At 49.1% G+C, this 24,882-nt stretch overlaps 1 protein-coding gene and 1 long non-coding RNA gene across 7 annotated transcripts in view; one reads left to right on the forward strand and one right to left on the reverse strand.

Moving 5' to 3' along the window:
* Positions 1 to 3,895: 3,895 nt before the first annotated feature.
* On the forward strand, positions 3,896 to 24,578 carry PRXL2A (peroxiredoxin like 2A). 6 transcript variants are annotated; one of them, XM_004765287.3, is made up of 7 exons: positions 3,896 to 4,068; positions 6,774 to 6,879; positions 15,000 to 15,179; positions 17,069 to 17,160; positions 20,099 to 20,239; positions 20,918 to 21,082; positions 23,827 to 24,578. In XM_004765287.3, the coding sequence occupies exons 3-7, from the start codon at positions 15,002 to 15,004 to the stop codon at positions 23,938 to 23,940; spliced, it is 690 nt and encodes a 229-aa protein (XP_004765344.2). In that variant the 5' UTR covers positions 3,896 to 4,068; positions 6,774 to 6,879; positions 15,000 to 15,001; the 3' UTR covers positions 23,941 to 24,578. The 6 variants fall into 6 exon arrangements, with proteins under 6 accessions (XP_004765344.2, XP_004765348.2, XP_004765343.2 ...); XM_004765291.3 differs by having other exon boundaries at positions 15,017 to 15,179; XM_004765286.3 differs by having other exon boundaries at positions 6,774 to 6,875.
* Positions 10,942 to 24,882, reverse strand: part of LOC123393012 — a 31,808-nt gene continuing 17,867 nt past the window's right edge. Inside the window, exons 2-3 of the long non-coding RNA XR_006607717.1 lie at positions 12,075 to 12,161; positions 10,942 to 11,218 (exon numbers count right to left, since the gene is read on the reverse strand). This is a non-coding gene — a long non-coding RNA (uncharacterized LOC123393012). The remainder of the gene's footprint in view (positions 11,219 to 12,074; positions 12,162 to 24,882) is intronic.

A 24,882-nucleotide genomic window follows, 5' to 3' on the forward strand; every position in this document is an offset into this window, starting at 1 on the left:
TTCTTTCATGTATCTTTCATAACTACTCTCAGACATTTATGTTTCCTTATAAAATTTGAATTCTGTATTAGTTAAGTTGCATTCAGTTACAAGTGCACATTTTTTATGCTCCATGAGTTAAGCTTAATTGCTGTATAAAAATCTTCCAAAAGATTACATTATGATTTGGCACTCAAATGAAAAAGTTATTGTGAATGAAGAAATTCATATAGATTGCAGTGGAACATAAATTTGGTATTAGCAAAGGAGATTTGTCATCACAGAAATGACTTCATTTTTCTATTTTCTTGCAAAGCAATAATCAAGAGGTTTATAAAACTAAGAATGAAATCTATCCTCACCCCCACACCCAAACCCACATACAAATAAAATCTATTCTGTTTTGCTACTAAGATGCATGCAAAAGGACTGCAATGCAATGGAAAATTTGCCAAATCTCTTGAAATAGATAAAATAAATTCCAAAGCAATGAGAGGTAATGTCATCAATTCCTGTGTTTTGAAAGACTATCATTAAGATGTCAAACATCTGTTTATCAAAACTGCTTGCCAACTTTGAGCAGAAGACAACGGTGGAGCACTCTTTAAGAAATGTTCCATCACCAGTGTTCCTAACGGTGAAAGGATAATATTGTGTGACCATGCAAACATCAGTGACTCTGAGTCCAAAAATGATAGAAGAGTTAGACTTTGCCTGTGAGACTGCTTTGGAACACCTTAGCACCTTTATTTCACTTCTAGGGTTCCTTTTAAGCATGCACACCATGATGCATGAGATGGAAACTAGCCCAGATTAGACCAATGAGAGTGCAGTCATACCCCAGCCACAGCAATTGGCCAGGTAGAGTGAGGCTCTGGGCTTTGTTCATTCCTGGATCTAACTGCCCCTCCTCTTGCTGGATCTTGAAAGTCATCCTATGATCACAAGAGGAATCAGCCCTAAAATGAAACCAACACAGGGATAACAAAGCAGTGGAGCAAAAGAACCTGGATCACTGGTGACATTATGGTTCAGCTCAAGACAATTTCAGCTGGACTTTCTGTTTCTTGCCAATCAAAGTTTCTAGCCAAATGAAGCCTCAGTAAATGTCAAAGGATAGAGCAAATGATGATGAGCGGGGACTCTTGAGGCAGACTTATTGGGGACACAGTGATTCAGCCCCTAGTAATTGATTCACCTGGTAAGCCATTGGTTATGTCTATTGAGGACTCCTTGTAGAAGACCCTAAAAGCTTGGCTGTGAGGCACACTGTGGAAGTAGGGCATCTTTATATACTTTTTAAAAATTAGGAAGAGTGGGAATCAGGGATATCGTCAAGAAAAAAGATATTTGCAGCTGATGTGTGCACATTGTTGTGGTTCATGAATTTCTAGATCTTGATTACACTTTCGTGTATCACAGAATGAGAATCTGGGCCTGATGAAGTCAAGCAACATTTTTATTTTATTTTCACTTTAATGCTAGCTGCTTCATAAACTGTTCTCACTGAGCCCAGATATACGGCAGGACCAATCAGTTTAAAAAAATGTGTTATACTGCTGGCATGGATCACTGCTGAGTGAGCAGATGAAGCTAGCTGAATCTAGAAGTAGCTGCGATGGTCTAAGAGTCACAAGTCTTTACCCACATCTGCCTCTTGCTAGCAAAGTTTTCTGCCTGCCCTATGGGGTTTTTGAAGGACAAAACACTCTCTTAGCCCCTGTCAAGAGTATAGCATGCCAAAGTTATAGAAGTTGTCACAAAGCCAGTCAATCTGAATGTCGACTGACTTAAATTCAAAATCTAGGTTATTTTAGGGTCTTTACAAAGCTAGAATGGCTTTTCTCTTTAATTTTTTTAGATGTTTTTCTCTTTAAAACTTGGCAGATTGGTGTTTTTGTTTTTAATCCTTGAGCTTTGTTAGTTTCCTTTCCTGTGCCTACTTGCCCATAACTTATTCTTCTAGTCTGATGACTGCTTTTTAATGAGTTCAGCCTGTACCTTCTCGGACAAATCAAGAGTGTGAGGAGTGTGTTAATTAGCTATCAGATCTAGCCTGGTTTTTGAAGTTCAGAGCTTTTGGAATGCTACAGAAGTGTAAATATAATCATGGCTTTTTGCATTTGGTAATTATATCTCAGCTGAAACTTGAGGGAGCTTCCCATTTCGGGATTCTGCTACCCGTGACCTCTGAATGGTTCTGTCATTAATGGCCGGTCTCTGGGGACCTATACCCAAAGGAAATGGCTTCCTGTTTTGTTCTGAGTGGCCCTTCTTCCTTGTAACCTTCCTTACTTTTGACCAAACATCCTATTTCAGGATGGAGAAAATGAACCTTCTTCCCCACCCCCTCATGGGGTGAGGAGGAATGAGGCAGGAGTAAGAAAGTTCATCTGGGGGTAAATTGCCTTCTTATGACTATACTCACCTTGTACCAAATTATACCAAATATTTCTGGGCCTTCAAATCAAACGTCTGCCTACTCCTGCAAGAAGCCTGCATGCTCACCTAAACTGATCTTTCTCGCCCCCAGTCTAGAAACACCCTCTTTTTCATAACTTCCCATTTATGTCCTGGTGCTGGCCCTGGGCCGGACTCTGGGGTCCCATAGATGAACAAAAGAACTCATAGTCTGGGTCAAGGAGAGACCTCTTGAATAGACCCTTTAGGTCCATAAGCTTACTAAGAACCTAGAGACTGAGTGGGAGATCAGGGAGATCAATCGGGGAAGCTTTTTGACTTTGTACACCAGTAGGTGATTCCCAGGTGAAGTGGCAGGAAGGCATTCAGGCAGATGGCCACCCCTGACAGGTGGGCATGTCAGCCCTGCTTTGCTACACCATTCAACACTGTAACTGATCACCCCATTGTCCTAGTGATACTTTTAAGTGTTGTATTGTGAGTCAGTTCTTCCTGTCTCTGAAAAGGTGTTCTCCCAACGGCCTACTTCCATAAAAGTGTGGACACTTAATATATAAGGAGTAAAAGAATGAGTGAATGGACGAGTAAGTGTGGGCCAAACTAGACCATGCTACTTGGACTCCAGCAGGAGTGGGGAAACATGCCAGGAGCTGGTGCTCCAGGCCATCAGGCACTATCCTCTGCCCAATGGTTAGGATTTTGGGGGAAAGAGAATGTGAGATGGGGTCAAGGGCTAGCAATTCTGGATTTGTCCCTAAAGCTTGAAAGGGCAGTCATCGGAATGCGTTGGTCGTAAAGATTCCTCATCCCTATGCCAAAAAGGAAAAAAAAAAAAAAAAGTCCATTAAAAACAACAACAACAACAACAACAAAAAGCCAAACGCTCGGGGTATCTGGGAGGCTCAGTGGGTTAAAGCCTCTGCCTTCGGCTCTGGTCAGGGTCCCAGGGTCTTGGGATCCGGCCCCGCCCGCATCGGGCTCTCTCCTCTGCAGGGAACCTGCTTCCCTTTCTCTCTCTCTGCCTGCCTCTCTGCCTACTTGTGATTTCTGTCTGTCAAATAAATAAATAAAATCTTAAAATTTAAAAAAAAAAAAACGCTCAAAAAATCGCTGAGCTGAAAGCTATCTTTGACCCACCGCTCAGGGGCAGGTGCTTTCAGATCCAAGTAAGGCAGTCCAGAGTCTCTCCTTTTGCTCCAGGCAGTGTCCCTAAGCAATGGAGTCAGGGGCCTAGGGTCACCACTCACGAAGGACTGAGCTAAGCTAACGCTTAGCTAGCTCAGCAGAGAACGAGGAACAGCAGGTGGGAGCTACCCGAGAGTCGCATAGCATCGAAGATGAGGTCGGCACCGGGCGCATTACCTCAGAAGTGGGACGGCCGCAGAGCCGGGGCTCCTCCCATAGGGGGCGGGGCACCGCCGGAAGAGGGAGGGGGCCGTAGAGTCCGAGATCCTACCAGAAGAGAGGGGCTGGTCACATGGGAGAGGCACGGTGGCGCATGCGCCGAGAAGCGCAGGCGAGGGGGACACCCCTTGGATCCCTAGGGCGGGGGAAGGCTTGGCGGGGTAGCCTTCCGGAGCCCGGCCCCGAAGCAGGCGGGCGGGGGAAAGCGGTGCTAGCTGCGCGCGCTCACGTGATGTCCGCGGGGGTGGGCCCGTCGCGGCGCAGGTGAGAAAACTGAGGCAGGGCCGGGTTCGCGACACCCGGTCGGCGGTGCGCGGGTGGCCCCTCGGGCGGCTCCAAAGCGGGCTGGAAGCTCCCTCCGAGCAGACGGGGCGCGGCCGCACCTGCGAGGCCCCTGACAGCCCCCACCACAGCCGCGGCGGACGGCGTCCCTCCCGGCCCGGCACGCCGCGGTCCGCTAGAGATCCCGGCGTTGGAGGTCCGAAGACCCGGGGCTGCGGCCGGAGCCGACGCCGACCTGACAGGCGGAGAACCAGCCGCCTCCCCATCCCCGTCCCCGTCCCCGTCCCCGTCCCTGTTCCCGGGCTTTCCCGGGCTTTGAGTGAGGCGGATGACCATGACCTGCCGGAATTGTTGGGACCGAGAACTGAGAAAAAGACTGGCCTGGTGCGTCCTTTCCGCCGGGCCCGAGCCTGAGGCGGGCCCGGGGGCTGCCGGGGGTTAACCGGGCGGAACCGCCGCAGGTGAACCGACAGAGGTTGAGGGACCTGGCTCCCGGGCTCTGCGCTTGCATAGGCTCATGCGCTTTATGGGGCCATGGTTTCCTCTGAATCTCAGACACCTGCTCCCGCCTTCCCGTAAAATTTGCACACGCCCGACAGAACTGGAAAGAGTCCAAGTGCGCATTTAAAATCCCTGTGCTGAAGTCTGGGAATGAAAAGATGAACAAGGCACGGATCTGACGACTTGCTGCAGGGCGGGGAGGTGAAGGAGAGGGAGAAAAAAATGGTGAAGGCCCAGCCTGATGTGCGCTTTGGGGAGGGAGTACACCCAGGGAGTCGATGCTGGGCTGGGGTTCAGACCCAGCTGACTCTGGGCCTTTTTTCCTTCCAGACCGTGCTGTTTCCACAGCTCAATTACCTAGACTTCACTTTACGGTTTTTTTTTTTTTTTTAATTTCAATGTATTTTCCATTGAAATTGGTAGATGATTGAGGAAAAAAAAAAAAGAATCACCTAGGATTTATTTTCAAAAGCATTGTCCAGGAACCTGCTTGGGTGCTCCTGCTCTAGCCCACCCCTGGAGTCCAAGAATTGGGATTCAGAATGCAAACCCTGACTCCTTGGAACATAACCCAGTCGTCAGAAACCCTCCATTTTGTGTACAAACTACATTTTAGGGGCAATCATTGACTAATCTAGAAATGAGTAAGGATTAGACCTCATATTTATGTCGCTCTTTGTAAGGTAGGCTACAAAGCACCATCTGTACATTTTTAAAAATATTAATTTATTTTTTAGAAAGAGGGGGCAGGGGTGTAAGGAGAGAGAGTCCCGAACAGACTCAGCCAGGAGCCCCACACAGGGTCTGTCCCACCACCCTGAGATCAGGGCCTGAGCTGAAACTAAGGGTTGGTTGCTTAACTGTCTGCACCACCCAGGCACCCTGCACCATCTGTACATTTAATATTTGGATTGTTACAACTCTGCAGAAGGTAATTCGGGAATCATTCACAGGTTCTACAAACTGTAGGAATTTGATGTAGATTTTACTTCTTGGTGTGGCTTTTCCCCTATCCTCCTGCTCTATAAGGGCATGCTATTGCATTGAGATCTTATGCATTGTTCCCTAGGGGTACAGAAGACATTTCTGATGATTGTCTTATCAGCTTGTGTCACATAATTGGTTCTCAGAAAATTTGATTAGGACCAGAATTTTGGGACTTGAAACCCCAGGCTCTGTCAGTATCATAAATATAAGGCAGCTTTCCTGCCGCCAAATTCTTGCCTCTTTGTGGAATGTTGAGCTGAGAGACTCCCAAGCTTCCCTCTCCTGAGGCTTGTGTGGCAACTACTGTACAGAGGCTGGGGGAACCACCTCTGCACTCAGTGGCCTTTGGCACAGGGAGGTTTCAACTGAATAGTGCACTTTGCCTTCCCTAGTGCTGTGAGTATAGAAGGCTGTGGTGACAGGCACCGCATGGAAGATACATTGTAGAGTGAACAGCTAGGCCAGAGGGGCCCGAGACCAGCCAGCGTTCCCTCCAGACCCAGAGTTATGCCCAGGAGGCAGGTCTGTAGTAATATACCTGGGGTGGCACAGCTGGAGAAGTTTTCAGTGTTCTGTATTCTTCAAATGACGTACCCTTAAGGAACAAGTGAATCTGAGCCCCTCAAAGAAGATTTTGCAGTTCTAAGAAATAAAAGTATTCCGCAATATTTTATTGTGTTGTATGTTGCTCTTACATATTCTTCCTCAAAGTTCCCTTCTTTTTAGGAAGGAGATCCTGAAGGACAAGGTGACCTCTCAGACTAGAAACCTAGGGTTTTTTGTGGTATCTCCCATGCCTTCCCATCCATACCTGTATAACTTGATGGAGCTAGTCTTCTGAGCCCAGTCAGGAGGCCGGTTATGCAAGTCAGGGACAGAATAGTTACATATGTTGGGGGTGCTCTGTAGCTTCAATCCCTGATCAGAGGATCTGTGTTTGTCTCAGAGTTTCTTGATAGCTGATTATGTCTTCTTCTTCTTCTTTTTTTTTTAAAGATGTTATTTATTTATCTGACAGAGATCACAAGTAGGCAGAGAGGCAGGCAGAGAGAGAGGAGGAAGCAGTCTCCCTGCTGAGCAGTGAGCCTGACGAGGGGCTCCATCCCAGGACCCTGAGATCGTGACCTGAGCCGAAGGCAGAGGCTTAACCCACTGAGCCACCCAGGTGCTCCGCTGATTATGTCTTCTTCTGCTTTCAGCATCTGTTCAGAACTTCCTGACTCTGGCATCTGAGAAGACAGCTGGGCCGGAGCTGGGTAGACGGTCACCCCAAGGAACAGAACAGAAAGTTGGAGATTGAGGCAAGTAGGTGAAATCTCACTGCAAGTGGCTAGGTCCATGGTCTTTGATGACAAGGGTGGGTGGGAATGCATCCCCTACTGCTCATGGGGCCTTGTGTGCCCATGTCACTAGGCTGCTAAACTGGCATTTTTAAATCTAGCCTTCTCTCATCCAGGATTGATAGGACCTTGTTACTGTGGGGAGGAAAGGTGCAGAATGGCCTCTGAGAATAGGCAGTGTGACCCTTACAAAAACATTTGGCTTTGCATTGTAAACTGCTTGCAAAGCGCCGGGACTGGGAAAGACTGGTGCTCTCTCTAGCCACAGATTTCCCAGGCCCTGTTCAGGAGCAGTTTTGCTTTCAACATTCTTTAGGTCATTGAGCTGACTTCAGGAACCACCCCCCCACCCCCAGACTTCCTGAACCCTGATTCCCCCACCCCTACCCCACACTGTTCCAGCTTCTGCAGGGTAAATAACCACGGATTGGGGGTTGGGAGACCCAGACCTGAGTCCATGCACAGCCACTGACCAGCCCTACCCCCATGTGACCTTGGACTATCTAGCCCCTTCACTGGGCCTTAGTGTCCTTACTGATCAGTGAAGGAGGAGCTAACCAGAGCTCTGAGGGAAGGAGAAGGGACAGGAGAGCAAAGGAGGAGGATGAAACATCGTTCATCCGGCCTCGTTCACTGAGGGCTGGAGGTGAGGAGGCCCATGTGCATTCTTAGTTTCCTTTGCCTTCCTTAGCACCCCTCTCTTCCTTTCAGCCTGTCCCAAGCCAGCTCATTCTGGGGAGGGAGGCTTCCCTGGGTGGGGCTGGGCTGGGCAGATATACCCTCTGTGTGTAGACTCTGATGCTGTCTATACTTGTTTCAGGGATGAGTTATCCCACCCAGTGCTGATACTTTGTTTTAGGAAGGCTTTATCAGTTCCTGGCCAGAGGCAGCTCCTTGACAGGCTGGAATTAGGCCTGGGGAAGCAGGGAATGAGCCTGTGCACATCCCAAAGGAGAGCACTGGCCACAGGTGCCCCCATGGCTTTCTGGAACGTCCAAACCCTGCACTTGAAGCCAGGTGGTACTTCAGGATCTTTGGATGTCAGAACTGGGACAACCTGAAATTTGCTAGTTCCTTCCTCTGTTGGTACAGAATGTTTTCACAGCTCATGTCAGATTGCCTTGCCCGTTGGTCATTGGGGCTAGCACCCAACCCAAGATCACCTAAACCCCACGCTTGAGTGTTTGATTCAAGGTCAAGCCAGCCCTGTCCAAAATTACTTTCTAGTACTGAGCTGAAATTGGGCAGCTCCAAATCAGTTGCAACAGGGAGTTTAAAGAATAAATATTCAGACAATTTCAATGGACATTGACGGCCCACTGATGAGCAGGATCGGTATTAAGTGCTGGGGGTGTAGCAGTGAATAAGACAGCAGCCACTGCCCTCAGATTGCTCCACCATAGTGTGTGCACAGACACGTCAGTAACTAAAATACAGTCCGTTTGCTTGTGTGATATGCAAAGCTATGTGTGCATATCCACACACACATAAACATGCACTGTATAATCAGAGGTAAGGGAACAGTTGATAGTTGGGGCTTTCAGGAAGGCACTTGGGAGACAGAGTGTTATTTGTGCCTGGACTTCACATCGTTTGCATGGCAGGGAGGGGCATCCTGGGCAAAGGAAAGAGCAGAGCAACAGTTCAAAGGCCTAACAAGACTTGTTATGGTCCTTGTGCCTGGAGTGGTCAAAATGGTGGCCTGTGGCTTCGCTGTGATGGGCCCCATCAACCATGCCAAGGAGTTTGGAGAGCCCAGGACCAGGCAAGGATGTGAGCGGGCCAGGGTATTCTCCTGTCACTCTGGCTGCAGCATGGAGAGAGCTGGAGAGGACCTGGCTCCTGCCAAGCTTGTTCTGTGCTTAGCAGAGTGGACCAGCACAGAGTAACAGGGGCCTGGGCCTCGACGGCGCAGTGAGGCTGAGGAGAGGACAGGGGCAAACACGTTCCGCAGGTGGACAGAACTTCCTAAATGACTAGAGGCGGGCAGCAGGGGAGAAGGAGTGGGCTGCCACTCTCAGCTCTGGCTTGAGCAGTCGGCCAGATGCCTGTGTTGGCTGGGGAACTCCGGAAGAAACCATGACTCTAGCAGAGGTCAGTGTTGGACGTGGTGCCACAGAGATGACCTCCAGAACCTCCAAGTGCTAACTTAGAGTCAGGAACAGCAGTCAGAACCTGGAAGTCAATACCAAGGGGTGAGAGTGAAGCACTGGAAGTAGGTGAGGTTGCCCAGGAAGGGGTGGGGTGAGAGGAGCCACTAAGTGGAAGAACCAGAAAGCAAGGCCGGCCGGTGGTGGTGGTGGCGGTGGCGGTGGTGGTGGTGGTGGTGGTGGTAAAGAACAGAGAGCTAGTACTTTTAGTCTGCTGACTTCTTGGGTGTGGGGTCATAGATGGGGCAAGGAGAAGTCCACAGAAGGAGCCATGGAGAAAGGGGCGTCTCTCTTTGATCTCAGCTAGTGGGACACGTGGGCGGTGTTAAGGCCTTCACTTCACTCGTCTGCACCGGATGGCAGGGTAGGTCTGTTGGCACTTGATAAATGTTACAATCTGCATGACTGCGAATGACTCAAACTTTGTTCAGCTATTTGAAGGGCTGGGGGCCTTGGCAGCTCTCCATTCTGATGTTTTCTGGAGATTGAGTATTAACAGCTGAAGGAGCCCCCGGGGTTTCTGGGTGGCCTGGTCCTGCCCATGGTGTGAGAGAGTGAGCTTGAGGCCATAGGCGGGACTCCAGAGCCCCGCCTCCAGCCCTCCCTGGCAGCTTGATTCCCGCCTGCTCCTGCTGGGTTGGCCTCTTTGTCAGCAGAAACCGGAGTGTGGTCGCTGTGGATGGTGAGTGCCCTTGCTCCCAGGTTTGAACTACAGAGGCTGGGGATCCGGGACCGGGCGGGGAGTGGCTCATGGTGCTCTAGGCTACAGGGAAGAAGCACTTTGGAAACTGAAATGGAAGGGGGGAGAGTTCTGATGGGGACCCAAGAATGTGCAGACTCCAAAGTGAGCTGTTTTTGATAGACCCACATGATGGCACCGGGGTGCTTTAAGGAACCTTCGCATTCACCTCGTCCAGTCCCGTCATTTTGGAGTGGAGGAAAATGAGACTGGGAGAGGGGATGTCCCCAGCTTTGCCTAGGGAGCCCAGCTGCGTCTTGTCCCATCGACCAGCACGCTTTCCCCCTCAACAGAGCTGCCACTCTGAGCGGCCACAGCTGTTGTTCATCTGTGCCGTTAACATGCTTCACCTTCTTCCGTGGAAAAGGCAGAGACCAGATAAGTCCCACTGTAGGAACCCAGTGTTGTAGCTGTATCAGGCGGGGGCAGGCTTCTGTAAACTGTGGAGGCTGAGAAAATTAAGGCCATCCCACCTCAAGTTTAGCTGATGTGGGAAACAGAGGGAGAAGAAAATCATTAAAATTCCTCACCTATTGACAAGCCCTTGAAACAGACAGAGTGGCTCTCCCCTGGGGACTTAACTGCCCTCACCTTGAGATTTTGCTAAGGACAATCCTAGCCTGACCGACCCTCTACCCCGACAGGTCCGACCAGAATCCTGTAAGTCTACTTTAACAATTCCTTTAGGAAACTTTATCTCTAAACCTCCAAGATAGTGTCGAGAATGATTCCCAAGTATATGATCTTGGGATCTGATCTACATCTGAAGGGTCTCACAAGAAGATTTTTATTATAGGTAATGAATAACGTTTTCCTCAGACAACAGCTAGCCCCCCAAGGTCCTGGAGACGTCGCTTCCAAAATTCCTTAGAGACTTACATCATTCATAACCCCCTTTGTCCTCACCCACTGCCGAGTCCACCCCTACTCTGCCTTTAAAAACTCTGACTGTAATCTGGCTCGGGGTCCAAGTCCCTACTCCACTGTGTCGGTGTACTTGGGCCCAAGCTTAAGCTTGTCAAATAAACCCTCGTGCGATTGCATCGGTGCTTGGCTCCTTGGTGGTCTCTCAGACGCGAAAACTCAGGCATAACATAAACCACCTTTTTCTTAATGGGTGAGGATAGGAAGGGGAGGACAGAGAAAGGACATCTGTCATATGGTAAATTTCCTTTAATCGTTTGGCTGTATTTGATGACCAAAAAAAAAGTTAATCTTTTTTTAAGTGCTCATTAAGACAAAGGGGAATCATACCCCTTGTCCCCCAGAAACCCACAAATGAATGTGTGGGGAGGCAAGGTATGACAGTAGATGACTGCAGCTTTAGAGTCATCGTGACCTGGGTCCAAGTTCAGTACTGCTCCCTGCAGGCTCAGTGACACTGGAGAAGGTCCTGAACTTCTCTGAATTGTCCCCTGTAAAATGAGGTTAATATCTGCATCAAACACTGTTGGGTGAATGAAATTAGGCCTTGAGTGTCAAGTGACACCAAATAAATGCTGATTTAGCATTTAGGACTATCCCATAGCCCTAGAGGCCCATTGTTCTATTGAGAGAGTAGGGTCTCCCTCCCTTCCCTCCTTTTGTCCTGGGAATGGCTGTGATCCCAGAGCCCCAGTCTTTCTCACTATGCAGTGAGTTGCAGTGGTACATGCTCTGAGATCTGCCAGAATGGGAATGCTTTGTAGCTCAGGGAGGCTTGGCTGAGAGGCTGGACCTACACATTCTCTAGGTGTTTCCAGGGGTAAATTTTCACTGCTAACCCCAGCAGAAGTGCCAGCTGCTAGAGGCTCCCTGGTGTAGAATCACAGAGAGGCCTGACTTACCTCTGCAGCTAATATTGCTCTCACATCTTAGTGCTGCTGGACTTGAGAATGAGGCCCATACTCCTCAAAGGGGTAGATCTCTGCTCACACTTTCTGGGGCACATCTCCAGGTAGGGGTGGGGTGGTAAACAATACCCGCATCTTGTATTCTGGCTCTTGAACTTGAGGTGGGGGGTGAGGGGTCTTTGGGACATAGAAGTTTCATTCTCCCAGTGCCTTGAGCACTGATGTCCATCCCCAGCCAGCCCGGTCTCTCCCAGGCTTATTCAGCCCAGGTGGGGCCTAGCCCTTCCATTCTGCCCTCTGAGTCCCATGCCAGCCCCAAAGCCACATCCTTCTGGGCTTCTCTGGCTTCCCAGATCAGATGGAACTGGCTCTCATTCCCATAGCTTCATGTTTATACTTGGAGCAAGTTGCCTCCCCTTTCCATTTGAATTTCTGTTACCTGTGTACTAGGCCTGTGTGTCCTTGAGGATTGTGTTCCATTTAGCTGTATGTCCTCCCAAATCGCCATTGATTGAGCAGGTCAGTGCTGAGTAAATGATTAGAAATAAATGTTGAGTCTAGGTGAGTCCTGTTCCCTTGCAGTCATGAGCAAACAGGCTAACTGGCTGTTGGTGGGGAGATGGAGCCATTGGTCTCTAAGAGCAGCAGTGGTGTGTTAGGAGGATGTGGAGCTGAATATAAGGCTCTCTGGGCGTCCTGCAGTGCATTCAAGTTTCAGGAGTTGAAGCTAGTCCTTTTGTAGGATAGACGTAAGCTATCCTTTGTGTGCTGCTGCAGAAATGTTATCAGATCTGTGATCAGAGACCACGCCATCTGCTCCTGAATCATACACACATGTCAGAAGTCCAGGGGTGTTTGGATGTGTGTAGAGGTGCAGAAATTGTTCCAGGCTCTAGGGAATCTCCTGTTTATAGCACACAGGTGAGAGCTGTGGTTGTTCTGTGAATGCCCCTAATTGTTCTATGAATTATAATCGAGTAATGTGTAACTTTGCCTCGTAAAAGAACTGGAAGCCAGCCCATGGGCTGAAAGGTTCTTTCCTGCTTGGTCCAAGAACTTGGCTTCTCCATGAGTCATCATCCTCATCATTCAGTTCTATTGAATTCATTTGTGTGCAGTGTTTTGGAGAGCTCACTGTGTACCAAGCAGGTACTGTGCTGTGTGGGCATGGCTGTTCAGAGTCAAAGGTCGCTGTGTCAAAGGTAGGTAGGTCCACATCTTGTGTGGAGCACACAGGAAGTGTTATGGGTATGAAGTATCTCTTGGGAGTGGTAGGGAGCGACGGTAGGCAGAGCATCCAGGAAACCTTCTTGGGGAGATGTCCCAAGTCCTGAAGAATGGAACAGATGGGATAGGACAGACATTCCAGGAAGAAGCATGGAAATGGGCTCACTTTGAGGCCCGCTGACCCCCACAGTGAGTTGAGAGAAGGGAAGCTGGAGGTCGCAGCTCTCCCAGCCCAGCCTGCCCTCATCACTGGCCTTTATTCTGTGGCTTATGGCTAACCAAGCACAAAATCCTGGATTCTTTGCTTTGAGACAATGCTTCTCAAACTTCCATGTGGTTGTGAACTGCATGCCTGGTCTGATTAAAATGCAGTTGATGATTGCTTAGTCCTGAGGCATGAGATCTTCCCTTCTGTGTGATGCCTGTGCTGCGGAGGCCTCCTCCAGGAGGCCGCAGTGAGAACTCCTCTCTCCCAGCTCCAGCCCCTCCCATCAGAGGTGCTGAGGGGCTGTAGCACACCCCGCCCCCAATACACACACATATACACACACACACACACACCCAGGCCTCTCCCCTTCATTTCTCCCTTCCCTAGCATGCAGATGCCAGATTCCTTTTTCTGCAATGCTCTTTTCATTTGGTCATTCCTCCTCCCTACCCCAACACAAGCCTGGTCTACCCTCCTTTCCCAAAGTCCTCACCACCAAATTACTGGCAACCCCACTTTATGGCAGTAGATCCCTCAAAGCCCCAGCTCTGGTAGTGGCATGTGGCTTTCTGGGTCTTTGTTTAATCGTTTGAAAATCCTCTCCCCGGCCAAGTGCTGGAGGGGAGACAGAAGTCTTTGGTTGGTGGACCACACACATACACCCTGGGTCTGTACCTGGTGATCTCTGCCCAGAGTCCTGCTGGTACCTAGAAGGAAGGCCCCAGTAAAGACCCTAGGATGACTGGAGGGCTGTGGAAACAGAGTATTTTAAGTAGTTGTCAGGAGTAGGCAGCTGGATGGGATACCTGCTCCAGTCCCAGGGACCCAATTAGAGGAAGCCTTAGGGAGGCCCCCAGGAATGAGCTGGGAACAAGGCTGGGTTCTACAGGACCTGTGTGGGACTCCACTGCAGTTGCAGAGACCTGTGACCCAGACAAACCTCTTTGGCCAGCCCCTGTGAGGCAGACAGACACCTAGCACAATGCTCTTTTTATACATAATGCCTGCTCTCCCTGTCCACTTCTCTTCATCCAGCAGACGTGTGTAGTGCTAGTGACATGGGGCAGAATGTCATATTAGATACTGGTGTTTACTAGCAGCCATCTCTGTTCATCTGTGTCATTCACTAGGCTGCTAGATTTTCAGGGGCTATTTATTTTCTCATTGACTCTGGTTTTATGTATTGCTTCTTTTTTTAATTTTTGTTTTATTTTCACTCTGAGACTGTTTTATTTGTATAATGAATGAAATACAAAGCTGTTTGCAGTTGAGAGAAAGTACTGAGATTCTAACATGAGTGATGCTACTGTGAGTGAAGCCCCCTGGGCACTGCCTGGGGGCCGGGCGAATGGTATGGTCTCTGTTTCTGAGTCACAAACTGAAGAGGAAGAAGAATAAGGTAACAAAACAGTGTGATTGGTGTTCTGAGTATTTTTTGATCAAAGAAGAGAAGGCTGCCTCTCCACAGGGAAGTGATAGTGGACACTCCCAGACTATGAAGGAAGAGCAGCCACTGACAGGGAGGGGAAAAGGAAAGGAGGCTGTCTCCAGGGGGCTCAGCATGGACACCCCCACAGAGCTGGGGGGCCAAGGCCTTGGGCATAAGAGAAGAACGGCAAGAGAGACATTTCAGAGGGCTGTTCATTTCTCTGTTCTTGCTCCTGACCCATGAGTGAGCTCCCGGGGCAGGAACCTCTAGGTGTCTGTTGTTTTCCCAAGCTCTTGTGGCAGCGGGTGCTCAGTGGCTGTCGTCCGCTCTCATCATCCGCTCCCGTCTTCTGCTCCAGTCCTCCCATCCTGTCTCTGACACCGCTGTTCCCCTCCTCTGCCTCTGGGTTCGCTGCCCAGCCAGAGGCTTGAATGGGGACCAGATTCCAGCTCTCTCAAAGTGGGAGCAATAACATCTTCTTCCTTCCTCTCAATCTCCAGAAATGTCTTTCCTCCAGGATCCGAGTTTCTTCACCATGGGAATGTGGTCCATTGGCGCAGGGGCCCTGGGAGCGGCTGCCTTGGCCCTGCTCCTGGCCAACACAGACGTGTTTCTGTCCAAGTCCCAAAAAGCGACGCTGGAGTATCTGGAGGACATAGACCTGAAAACCCTGGAGAAGGGTAAGCCACGACCCCATCAGCCTCCGTACTTTTCCAGGGTGCTGGGATGCAGACTTACACATTTTTTTTCCATATAAAAGGGTGCTCTTACTTTCTCTCTCTCTCTCTTTTTAATTGAAAAGGCATTATAACAACATTAGGAAAGTTTAATAACTTTTTAGAATTACTGATAAGCCCATTACCCTGACACAGCACTCATTTTTATTTTTGCACATTCCTTTCCATGTGTACATAATATGCAGTTGGGATCTTCTTGCATACCATGTTTTACATTTTAGATTTTTCTGGTCAAAAACATTTTTTACTTTCTGATGTTGTCTCCTGGATCTTCACAGAAAAGAGCTCCTGGTACATTTGAGAAACACTGTGTATTCAATTCTGTGTTCCTGGTGCTCAGCACAAGCACCTGTTTATTGAAATGCAGTGTCTGGATGGTTACTGGTATACCCATGGACAGCCTTCACCTGTGGCGCAGCACACACAGGATGGAGGTGGGGAGCGCAAGGTTGCACTTGTAGACTGGACCTACCTGTCTCTCTCTTCTTGGGGCGTCCACCTGGAGTCCCTGGGGGACAGCTGAGAGCCACAGATTTGCACGTGGTTCCTTGACTGCCTCACTGTGGTGCTCTTGCCATTGGCAGCTTGGTGATGCCCGTGGTGTGGATGCAGTTGGCATGATTTTGTGAAACTTGGGGCTCACGGACCGGGTGGTCTCCAGGTTGGCCCCTCAGCAGGAGGCCATGGTCAGCTGTTCTGTGAGTGAGGAAGCTTGTCAAGGGCAGGCAGGCACTGTGACTGCAGACTTACAGCATAGGTCACCTTCGTGGAGACTAAGAAGTCCTTGGGGAGAGCCCTGCTTGGCTGTATTCAACCTAGAGTTCCTCAGTCTCATTTGATTACAGACCTTAGCCTGCTCCTTTTCCCCACAGAACATCCCACGGGGACACGGATTCCTCTGAGACATGCTAGGACAGGAAGAGCTGCTACTGCTGAGCCCTCAGTGTGAACTCTGTTCGCAGACAAAGTGCGGCGGGCACTTTGCTACCCACCTTTTGATGCCCCCTGCAGCCTCAGTGGAGCTGCTGGATGTTTACACTTTTGACTGAGGAAACAGGTCTGGGGAGGAGCTGGCACGTGCCTGACGCTACCCCACTGGATGTAGGCCCTATCTGACCACGGCCAGGCTTGAGCTACACAACCGTACTGCCCTGAGGCATTTCCTTGCTGGCCATCTTCTACCCTCTCCTGTGAATAATCATGCAGTTAATATATTTAGGTTAAAATTTTTTTTCATAAGGTGGAACCTAGGGTCACTTAGTTAGTTAAGCGTTCGACACTTGATCTCAGCTCAGGTCTTGATTTCAGGGTTGTGAGTTCAAGCCCTGTGTTGGGCTCCATGCTGGGCTTGGAGCCTGCCTTTAAAAAAAAAAAAATCAATTTGGGACACCTGACTGGCTCCGTTGGTGGAGTGACTTAGAGATTACTAAAAATCTTAAAAAAAATTTTTTTTTCATAAAAATTTCTGTTGACCTATTCCCATTCAATACTTAAAAAAAGAAAAGAAAAAAGAAGAATTAGGGTTTGTTTGTTTTTTATCAAAGTGCAAGATCTCTTTCAGGTTTTGACCTAAAGGATCATTACAGTATCCACTGCTACCAGCAAAGGAATTTGCCATTTTTCTAGAAATGTTCTAGTTTGGGATGTTCACTTTTGCCAATAGATTTTGATTACAGTGGGGTCCTTCCTCTGAAGGGTGATTTGTTCCTGTCTGTGTTTCCTGTCTTCTGTTTCCGAGTCCTCTGTTAGGCTGGTGTCATTTATGAGCTGTCTCATGGCTGCGACCAAGCTGGGCTGGGAGGAGAGCGTACTGACTTGCCTTTTCTCCCCAGAACCAAGGACTTTCAAAGCAAAGGAGCTCTGGGAAAAGAATGGAGCCGTGATAATGGCTGTGCGCAGGCCAGGCTGTTTCCTCTGCCGAGAGGTGAGTACATCAAGGATCTGTACAGAGAAAAGGATTCTAGCAAGTGGGGCCAATGCATTTCTAGCCAGGACTAAGGGCTGTAGGCCTACTCTGATCTTTGATCATCACTGTTATTTGCTCTAGGTATTTCTTTTGATTTATTCCCTGTGTGTATGCATTTAACAACTCACCATAACCTTGGGTTAGCAAACACACTTGACTCTCGTTAGGTGCTCTCAGGCCCTTGTGCTTTCATGGATTGTCTGTGTCTGGGGCCATCTTCCCGTTCAGTCGGGTGGGGATCGGTCCAATTCTTTGTACCTGGTGCTCAGCACAGGCACCTGATTATTGAAGTGCAGTGTCTAGATGGTTACTGCTTCAGCCACGGGCAGCCCTCACGTGTGGCAGGGGTGGAAAGTGCAAAGTCACACTTGTAGACTGTCCCCCCCTTCTTGGGTCGCCCACCTGGAGTCCCTGGGGGACAGTCAAGAGCCACAGATTTGCACGTGGTTCCTCGATTGCTGCATTGTGTGTCTTGGCATTGACAGCACAGTGGGGTTTCAGTGATGTCACTGGTGTGAATGCAGTTGGTGAAATTTGGAGTTCCATGACCAGGTGGTCTCCAGGTTGGCCCCTCAACAGGAGGCCATGATCACCTGTTGCATAAGTGAGGAAGCTTATCAAGGGAAAGCAGAGTCCAGCCTTGTCACTTTACAGATAGGTGAAGGCCAGAGGAGTTTGGTGACCTGTCCTGTTCACAGTCAGTGGCAGAAGACCTAGCTTCTGAGATCTGCCTTGCCTAAGGGAGAGCTGGGAATGAGAGAATATTGCTTCTCACGTGGTGGTGTTGGCCTTGTGCACGCGGTCATCCTCCTTCCTCTGGTTGTCCTCCATGAGCCTGGGACCATCCTTTCAGCCTTGAACTCTCTCTCCTGCTTGTGTGGCTGGGCTGACAGAGAATGTGCTCACATTCAGGGCATTTCAGTGCCTGTGGTCTCCCCCACACATCCCTATAAAATACAACTTGTTTAACGGAGGAAGAAGTAGAGGGACAGGTTGTGACAAAGTCACACTGCTGTGGGGAGGTGTGTTAATATCCTGTTGTTGCTGTAACAAATTATCACAGACTTGGTGGCTTTAAACAACACAGATGTATTAGCTTGCACTTTTAGAGGTGGGAATTCTGAAGTTGGTCTCGCCGGGCTAAAATCAAAGTGTCAGCAGGGCTGCATTCCTTCTTCCAGAGGCTCTAGGAGATAGTGATTTCCCGTCCTCTTCGCTGCTAGTGGCCATCTGTACTCCTTGGCTCATGGCCCTGTCCTCCATTTTTATAGCCAGTGATGGCTGGTCCAGTCTTTCTCACATTGCATCACCATGTCACTGAAAGGACCCCTGAGGTTGGAGCCACCCAGATCATACAAGATCCTGTCCTTTAAGGTCAGCTGGTTAGCAACCATCTGCTGCCTCAATGCCCACTGACCCTGTGACAGAACATTCATAGCTTCCCAGGATTAGGATGTGGATATCCTGAGAGGGTATTATTCTGCCTACCATGGGAAGTAAGGCCTAAAAATTCAGGGCTTTTGGTTTAAAGGCTGTGATGCCTTCAAATACCAACATGGAAGCCTATTGTGACTGGATTTCCAAGGCCAGTTAAAGCCACAAGATCCCAAGAGCAATCGTCCTCCCTAATTACAGCCTGCTTATCTGTGCCCTGGTCCCTGCCTGGCAGAGCGTTTTGTGAGAAACATACATTGGATGGCAGTCTATGTTATTTTAGTGGCCCAGACCAGAGGTATAGGACTGAGTCTCCACTTCATGGCTTTGTGCAGTGACACGCCAGAGTACAGAGCCCAGGAAGAAGGAGTAAATCCTTTTATCTCACACACGGGTGGTCTTAGGCCACAGCAGACCTTTAGTCCTCTCTGCCGTAGGGCAAGGTTTGCCCCTTGACTAGGGCTTCATAATGGATTCTGTTTCCTTAGCTGTCCTTTTTGTGTGTTCCAGCAAATAAACAGAAAGTTACATGTAGTTGCTACCATACGGCAACAAGTGGGCTGCTGTTTCTTTAATTCTGACACTAGTTGTGAAGAATTTTTTCTGAACAACGAAGTAGTTTCCTTTCTCCATTCAGCATGTAATTCATGAGAGTGAGGGGTGTCTGTATTTGTCAGTCCAGCTGCATTGTCCCCACCATCCACCTTCACCTTCAAATCTTTCCACCTGGTATCTGGTACCTTCTGTGTATCCAGCCGTGTGCTGGGCATGAAAGGGTACAAGAAATGGAAAACATGGCATCTAACTATGACACACACTTGGGAACTTAAGTGACCATGCTCAGCTTGGTGGTCAAATACAGACTCGGTTCCCAAAAAGTCTCCAAGCAGAAAGACTGGATATGCACAGAGAATTGGGACTTCTCGGCTAGACAAGCCAGGGAGAACTTACAGAACAGGGACCCCTTTCTGGCAGGGTGGGATTTGAGCGGGAGAAAAAGGAAGGTTGTTGGAGGGTGGGGAGCAAGCTGAGTGAAGGCATGGGAGCAGCTGTTCACATGGTCTGAGTGAAGTTTGCCTCATAGGCTGTGCTGGTTTGGTCGGGTGCAGGGGAGGGGCGTCGTGGCTACGGACGGCCATGTTTGGTGGCAATCTCTCAGTTACCGGATGCTCCCCGGCCATGGTTCGGACACCCATAATAGGAGCCTTGCTTCCCCTTCCCACCCTGGAGAGAACAAGAAGCCTGGGCTGAGGAGGAGACCTGACACCCTCTAACTGAGGCCTCGGGCCCAGTTGGGCCAGGTTTCTGCTGGGTTCCACAGGCCTTCATTGTTCCGGGCATCTTGTTGCTTTTGCTCTTCCACATTCAGTGCCAGCCCAGCTCTGGGCCTGCAGGGGAGCGGGTGTTGGCTGGCTGTAGAACCACAGGAGTTTGTGCCCCTGATGTTCCCTGTCTTCTGCAGGAGGCTGCAGACCTGTCCTCCCTGAAGCCTAAGCTGGACGAGCTGGGAGTCCCCCTGTATGCAGTGGTGAAGGAACAAATCAGGACCGAAGTGCAGGACTTCCAGCCTTATTTCAAAGGAGAGATCTTCCTGGATGAAAAGGTGCATCTCCTGTGAGCTTGTTGACACAGACTGGTGGGGACTGTGCTCAGGTGTGGAAAGCTCGATGGCCCAGGGCATGTCTGGCCTGGAGCTGGAGGCTGGCCTCCCTTTCAGCTGCCCTGAATTTGGAGGAGCTCATGCAGCCCTCTGGGCACAGTGTGATGGGATGCTTGACAGGTGTCTTCTCAGTTATTACTTGAGCCCTTCCTAAACTGTGACCTGGGCAGGGGAGCCTGGAAAATTACTGAAGCCCCACTGGGTTTTAGCATCATGCAGCGGGGACCAGCACAAGCCCCTGTCCCTTCCTTCATTGCAGCCATATTCCTTTCCCCTCTGCTGTCCCCTGTGCAGGATGCCAGACTGTTAGCATCCTGTCAGGCACAAGAGCCTTACGTGTCTCCAGTCTCCAGCAAGGGGTTAGAGGCAGAGTGGAAAGCTACATAGCTGTTTCTGCAACATGGGCCTGCCCTGGGGTCAGAAGCTGGCCTGGCAGGGTTCTTTCCCCAGTCAGCTGAGAGTGCTCCTGAATGGGAGCCGTGTGTGGGTTAGGTTGGGGGGAGGACATGAAGCAGCAAGCTTTGGGTCCTTGAGAATGAATGCCTGTTGGGAACCTTTCCTCCTTGGGGAAGGCAGGCATACAGGCTTCTCAAAGGGGCTCTGTCTTTCTTGATCCTGCAGAAAAGGTTCTACGGTCCCCAGAGACGGAAGATGATGTTTATGGGGTTTGTCCGTCTGGGTGTCTGGTACAACTTCTTCCGGGCCCGGAACGGAGGCTTTTCTGGAAACTTGGAAGGCGAAGGCTTCATCCTTGGGGGAGTTTTTGTGGTGGGATCAGGAAAGCAGGTAAACTCCTCTTGTTCACGTGTGGATCTGTGGGTGTCTGTTGTCTGTTGGTACAGGACCCCAATATGGGGAGGGCGTTCCCTATTTAGAGTCTTACAGCCTTTCTTCCACAAAGCCAGGGAGTGTGAGGAAGGGGAAGGGAGGGGAGTTACCGTTTATCACACATCTGCTCACAAGCCACCTCACACTCGAATCTCCTCACTCATCACAGTAATGTCCTGAGATGGTCTGGGAGTCCCGCGGGCCAGTAACTTGGGACTGAGGGCTGTGGGTGAGCACACGCCTGCGTCCACGTTTCCTGATGGCCAGTTCCGTCTTTAGCACTTGAACAAAAGCATTGTTTTTAATCTATTAAGAACGTATTCCCCGCAGTTCTCACAGGCCTTCAGGACTGGACAGTAGAGAAAAGGAGGAGGAGAGAAAGAAGAAAAACAGCCTGAATTAGGGGGAGCAGCAAGGGGATATGGGGGAGACCGCACTTTTCCCTGTGGGGTACTGCCCCGGAGAGGTGACAGACTTCTCCGCAGACAGGCTGCTCTGGGCACGGGCTCTGAGGCCCCAGAGTCAGCACAGGGACCCTTTGGGCCCAGGAGGCGGGGGTGACTGCTCCGTGTCAGACTGTGGGCAGCCTTGAGCCGGAGGGCTCCCCTGTGCTGGAAGGCAGCACCAGCAGGTGCCTGTTGGATGCAGAGCAGGGGTGAGGTGAAGTGGATGCAGTTTGCAGAGCCCAGCAGGAGGACCTCGAGACTGATGGCCTGACTGCGGGTCCTATCTCTGCCAAATTGGGACGTGACATTAACACTTGGCCTCCTCGGTAACAAGACGGTATTGTTTGTATTGGCGGATCTCACTGTTAACATTAATAATTGCATACGTCTCTCAATTTGGGAGGAATAGATATCTTTCCATTTTAAGCTCTACTTCTGTTCTCTTCCTTTTAAACCTTGGTAACTGCTGTTGCTTGTCTGTATTAGAATCTCGCATGGATTGATGTCTGATATAATATGAACCTATTTGCCTCCTTTCTGGTAAATATATCAAAATGTCTTGGTGATCACGGCTGCCAGAGAATGCCTGCCTTGTTCTGATTCCTCCTGTGTACCATCTCATATCTTCCTCACAACTAGTCTGTGATGTTAGGGACTTTTATTCCCATCTACATGTAAGGAGATGAATTATGAATGAGACAGAATAACTCTTCCAAGAGATACACAGCTGCTAAGTGGTACAATGGAAATGGAACTCAGGAACTCAGACACATCCTGCTCCCATGGACCGCGCCCTTCCCCTGCCCAGAGCCTCTCCTCAGCAGTGGTTCCCAAAGACCCCTTCCAGAGACCCTTGCACTTGGGCAGGCCACTTCTGGAGAAGATCGGTGGCCCAGCCTCCTCTGGCTCTGGCGCACTGGGATTCCTTCCTCCCCCCTCCAGCTCTGCCTTCCCCCAGCCTCCGGGGCAGGGCAAAGCTCACCTGGCAGTCTTCTCTTGCCTGCCAGTGACTCATGTGCTGCTCACAGGCTCCCCAAAACGGGCTGGCACATTCCCGGTGTTGCTAGGTGTGTTGTTTGACTTTGTTGGTGCTCCCTGGAGCGCGGCCTTCTTCCTTTCTGGTGGCAGGTGGGCTGGCCAGGCTGACTTCAGGACTTGCCTCCAGGTTTCTAGAGCACAGTGTTTTCACAGTCCTCCTGAGCTAGCTGCCCCTCAATGGGGATTTCCTTTATAATAATTATCTTTAAAACATGTTTGCTTTAAAGAAGTAATGAGTTTTCAACATAGAAAATTTTGAAAACGCAACAGTAGAAGGTGAGGAGAGTCATTCCATAAGCTTAGCCTCTGCCTACAACCCACTAGAACAGAGCTAAGCTGAGAAGCAACCCCCCTTTTTCTTTAAGAAAATCTCTTACTAGATATTCTTCTTTCACTTAACAGTGTATCACGAACATCTCCCGTGTCATTCTTCCTCAGTATTTTTAATGTCTGCATACTGCTTTATTAGACATGTAAATACAGTTTCCTGATCGGCTTTCCTGTAGTTACCTCAGTGTGGTGGGACTTTTGGGGTTTTTTAAAAAGTCTTTATAAGTAATGGTGCAGCAAACATATTAATAATGTTTGTATATTTATTTGTTTTGTTAATACGAGTTCCCTGATGTCCTGGGTTGAGGAACTCTTTCACAAGGATTTCTCGATACCGATCTCAAACACACTATCTCGTGCTTTTTACCACTTCCAGGAACTTTGGTGTATCCTCTGTCTTAGAGCATTTTACTTCACAATATCAGGAGCGGCATCTGCATTCTTAGGAAAACTGAAGTCAAGAGAGGTTATGTCTCCTTTTCAGATGGTCACTGTCTGACTTCTGAGCTCCACTTGCACACCTCGAGGCTTTTCTCTGGAAGCTCATTCTGTGTCAGCTCTCTCTGCCTGGTGTGCTGTTTAACTTCACCTCTACCCATAGACACGTGACTGCCTTCCATGGTTTATCCTCTGTAAAGCCTTCCCTGGTCACCCCAGTATATCCCTCCACATAGATGTCACTCCTGATTTCCTCCTCCCACAGTACCACAGCTCACCCTTGGTGATGTAACCTCCCTGTTCCCGTTTTGCCACCAGAACTGAACCCCTCAGCAGCAGAGCCAGGCCTGACCCATATCTCTGGCCCCTGATGCCCTCTCTGCCTCTGTGTCTATCCCATGAATGAGTGACTCAGAGTGAGGACTGATGTTTCCTCTTGTTTCCTTTTAGGGCATTCTTCTTGAGCATCGAGAAAAAGAATTTGGAGACAAAGTGAACCCAGTTTCTGTTCTGGAAGCTGCTAGGAAGATCCAACCCCAGACTTCAGCTGCAAAGTCAAAGTGATCACATGAAACTGCCCCGCTCAGGGATAACTAGGGGCACTTAGCTGCATCCTGGGATGTGTTGTGTCTCCACTCATGTCCCCAGAGTTAAAAACCCCACTCATGCCGTATTGTCAGTAGAGATCATAAATGTATTTTAAAATACTGTGCTCTCTTTAGGCCGCCAAAGGCAAACTAGCCCCCAGACAAGACTGATAAGAATCTAAGAAATCAGTAAGGGTAATTTCAGCTAAAACCTGGAAAATTCGAGGCTTAGCCTTGACTGCTGCACCTCCTTACAGTGCACATGGTGTGTGAGTGCTGTTATCAGAAATGACTTTTATTTTCATGTTTTCAAAAATCTAAGAAAAGTTAATGATTTGACTTGAAGATTCAGGAGTTCGGGGCATGTGTGTTTTCTATTAATGACCTGTTATACAATGTTAAATTAATAATCATGCAAAGGAATTGGCAGGCTCCAGATGGCTTACTAAAAGTAAATTATAAAGTGAAATCTGTTTTTTCATTGTCTTCCATTCTAACCTCAGAGGTGTTTTTTTTTAGAAGTGATCATCTCTGGCTCTAATAAAATTATGTATCAGAAATTGCCTATAATACAAGTTTTTCTGATAAAGCTAACAATAAAAATATTTACCATAATGATGGCTGGATTTAAATCATTGGTGTCAAAGACATTGAGCATGAAGAATCAGTATTCTCCATGTATATGAGGTAAGGGGTAGTGAGGTGAGGGGGGAGCTCCTCTACTTCTCATGCTCTAAGAGGTTTGCAAATGACCAGAGAAATTCATCCTGTCATTCCTGTTAGTGGTTTCGCTGTCTTCCCTGGGAGAATGACAGGTGTTTAAAATTGGTAGCTGCTCTCCTACTGATAGTCTTTCAGTCTAATTTGAGGGGAATGAGGAGAAGGGACAGAGAGGATGAAATATAATTTAATTCAATGA

The sequence above is a fragment of the Mustela putorius genome, unplaced genomic scaffold (genome assembly GCF_011764305.1).
Source record: "Mustela putorius furo isolate JIRA1106 unplaced genomic scaffold, ASM1176430v1.1 tig00000698_pilon_pilon_pilon, whole genome shotgun sequence".
NCBI lineage: Eukaryota > Metazoa > Chordata > Mammalia > Carnivora > Mustelidae > Mustela > Mustela putorius.

Bases quoted from the DNA above. Each gene is read 5' to 3' on its own strand.
- PRXL2A (XM_004765287.3), top strand. From the start codon at position 15,002: ATGTCTTTCCTCCAGGATCCGAGTTTCTTCACCATGGGAATGTGGTCC. The intron at 17,161-20,098 runs GTGAGTACATCA...TGTCTTCTGCAG, and splicing joins GCTGTTTCCTCTGCCGAGAG to GAGGCTGCAGACCTGTCCTC. The intron at 21,083-23,826 runs GTAAACTCCTCT...GTTTCCTTTTAG, and splicing joins TGGTGGGATCAGGAAAGCAG to GGCATTCTTCTTGAGCATCG.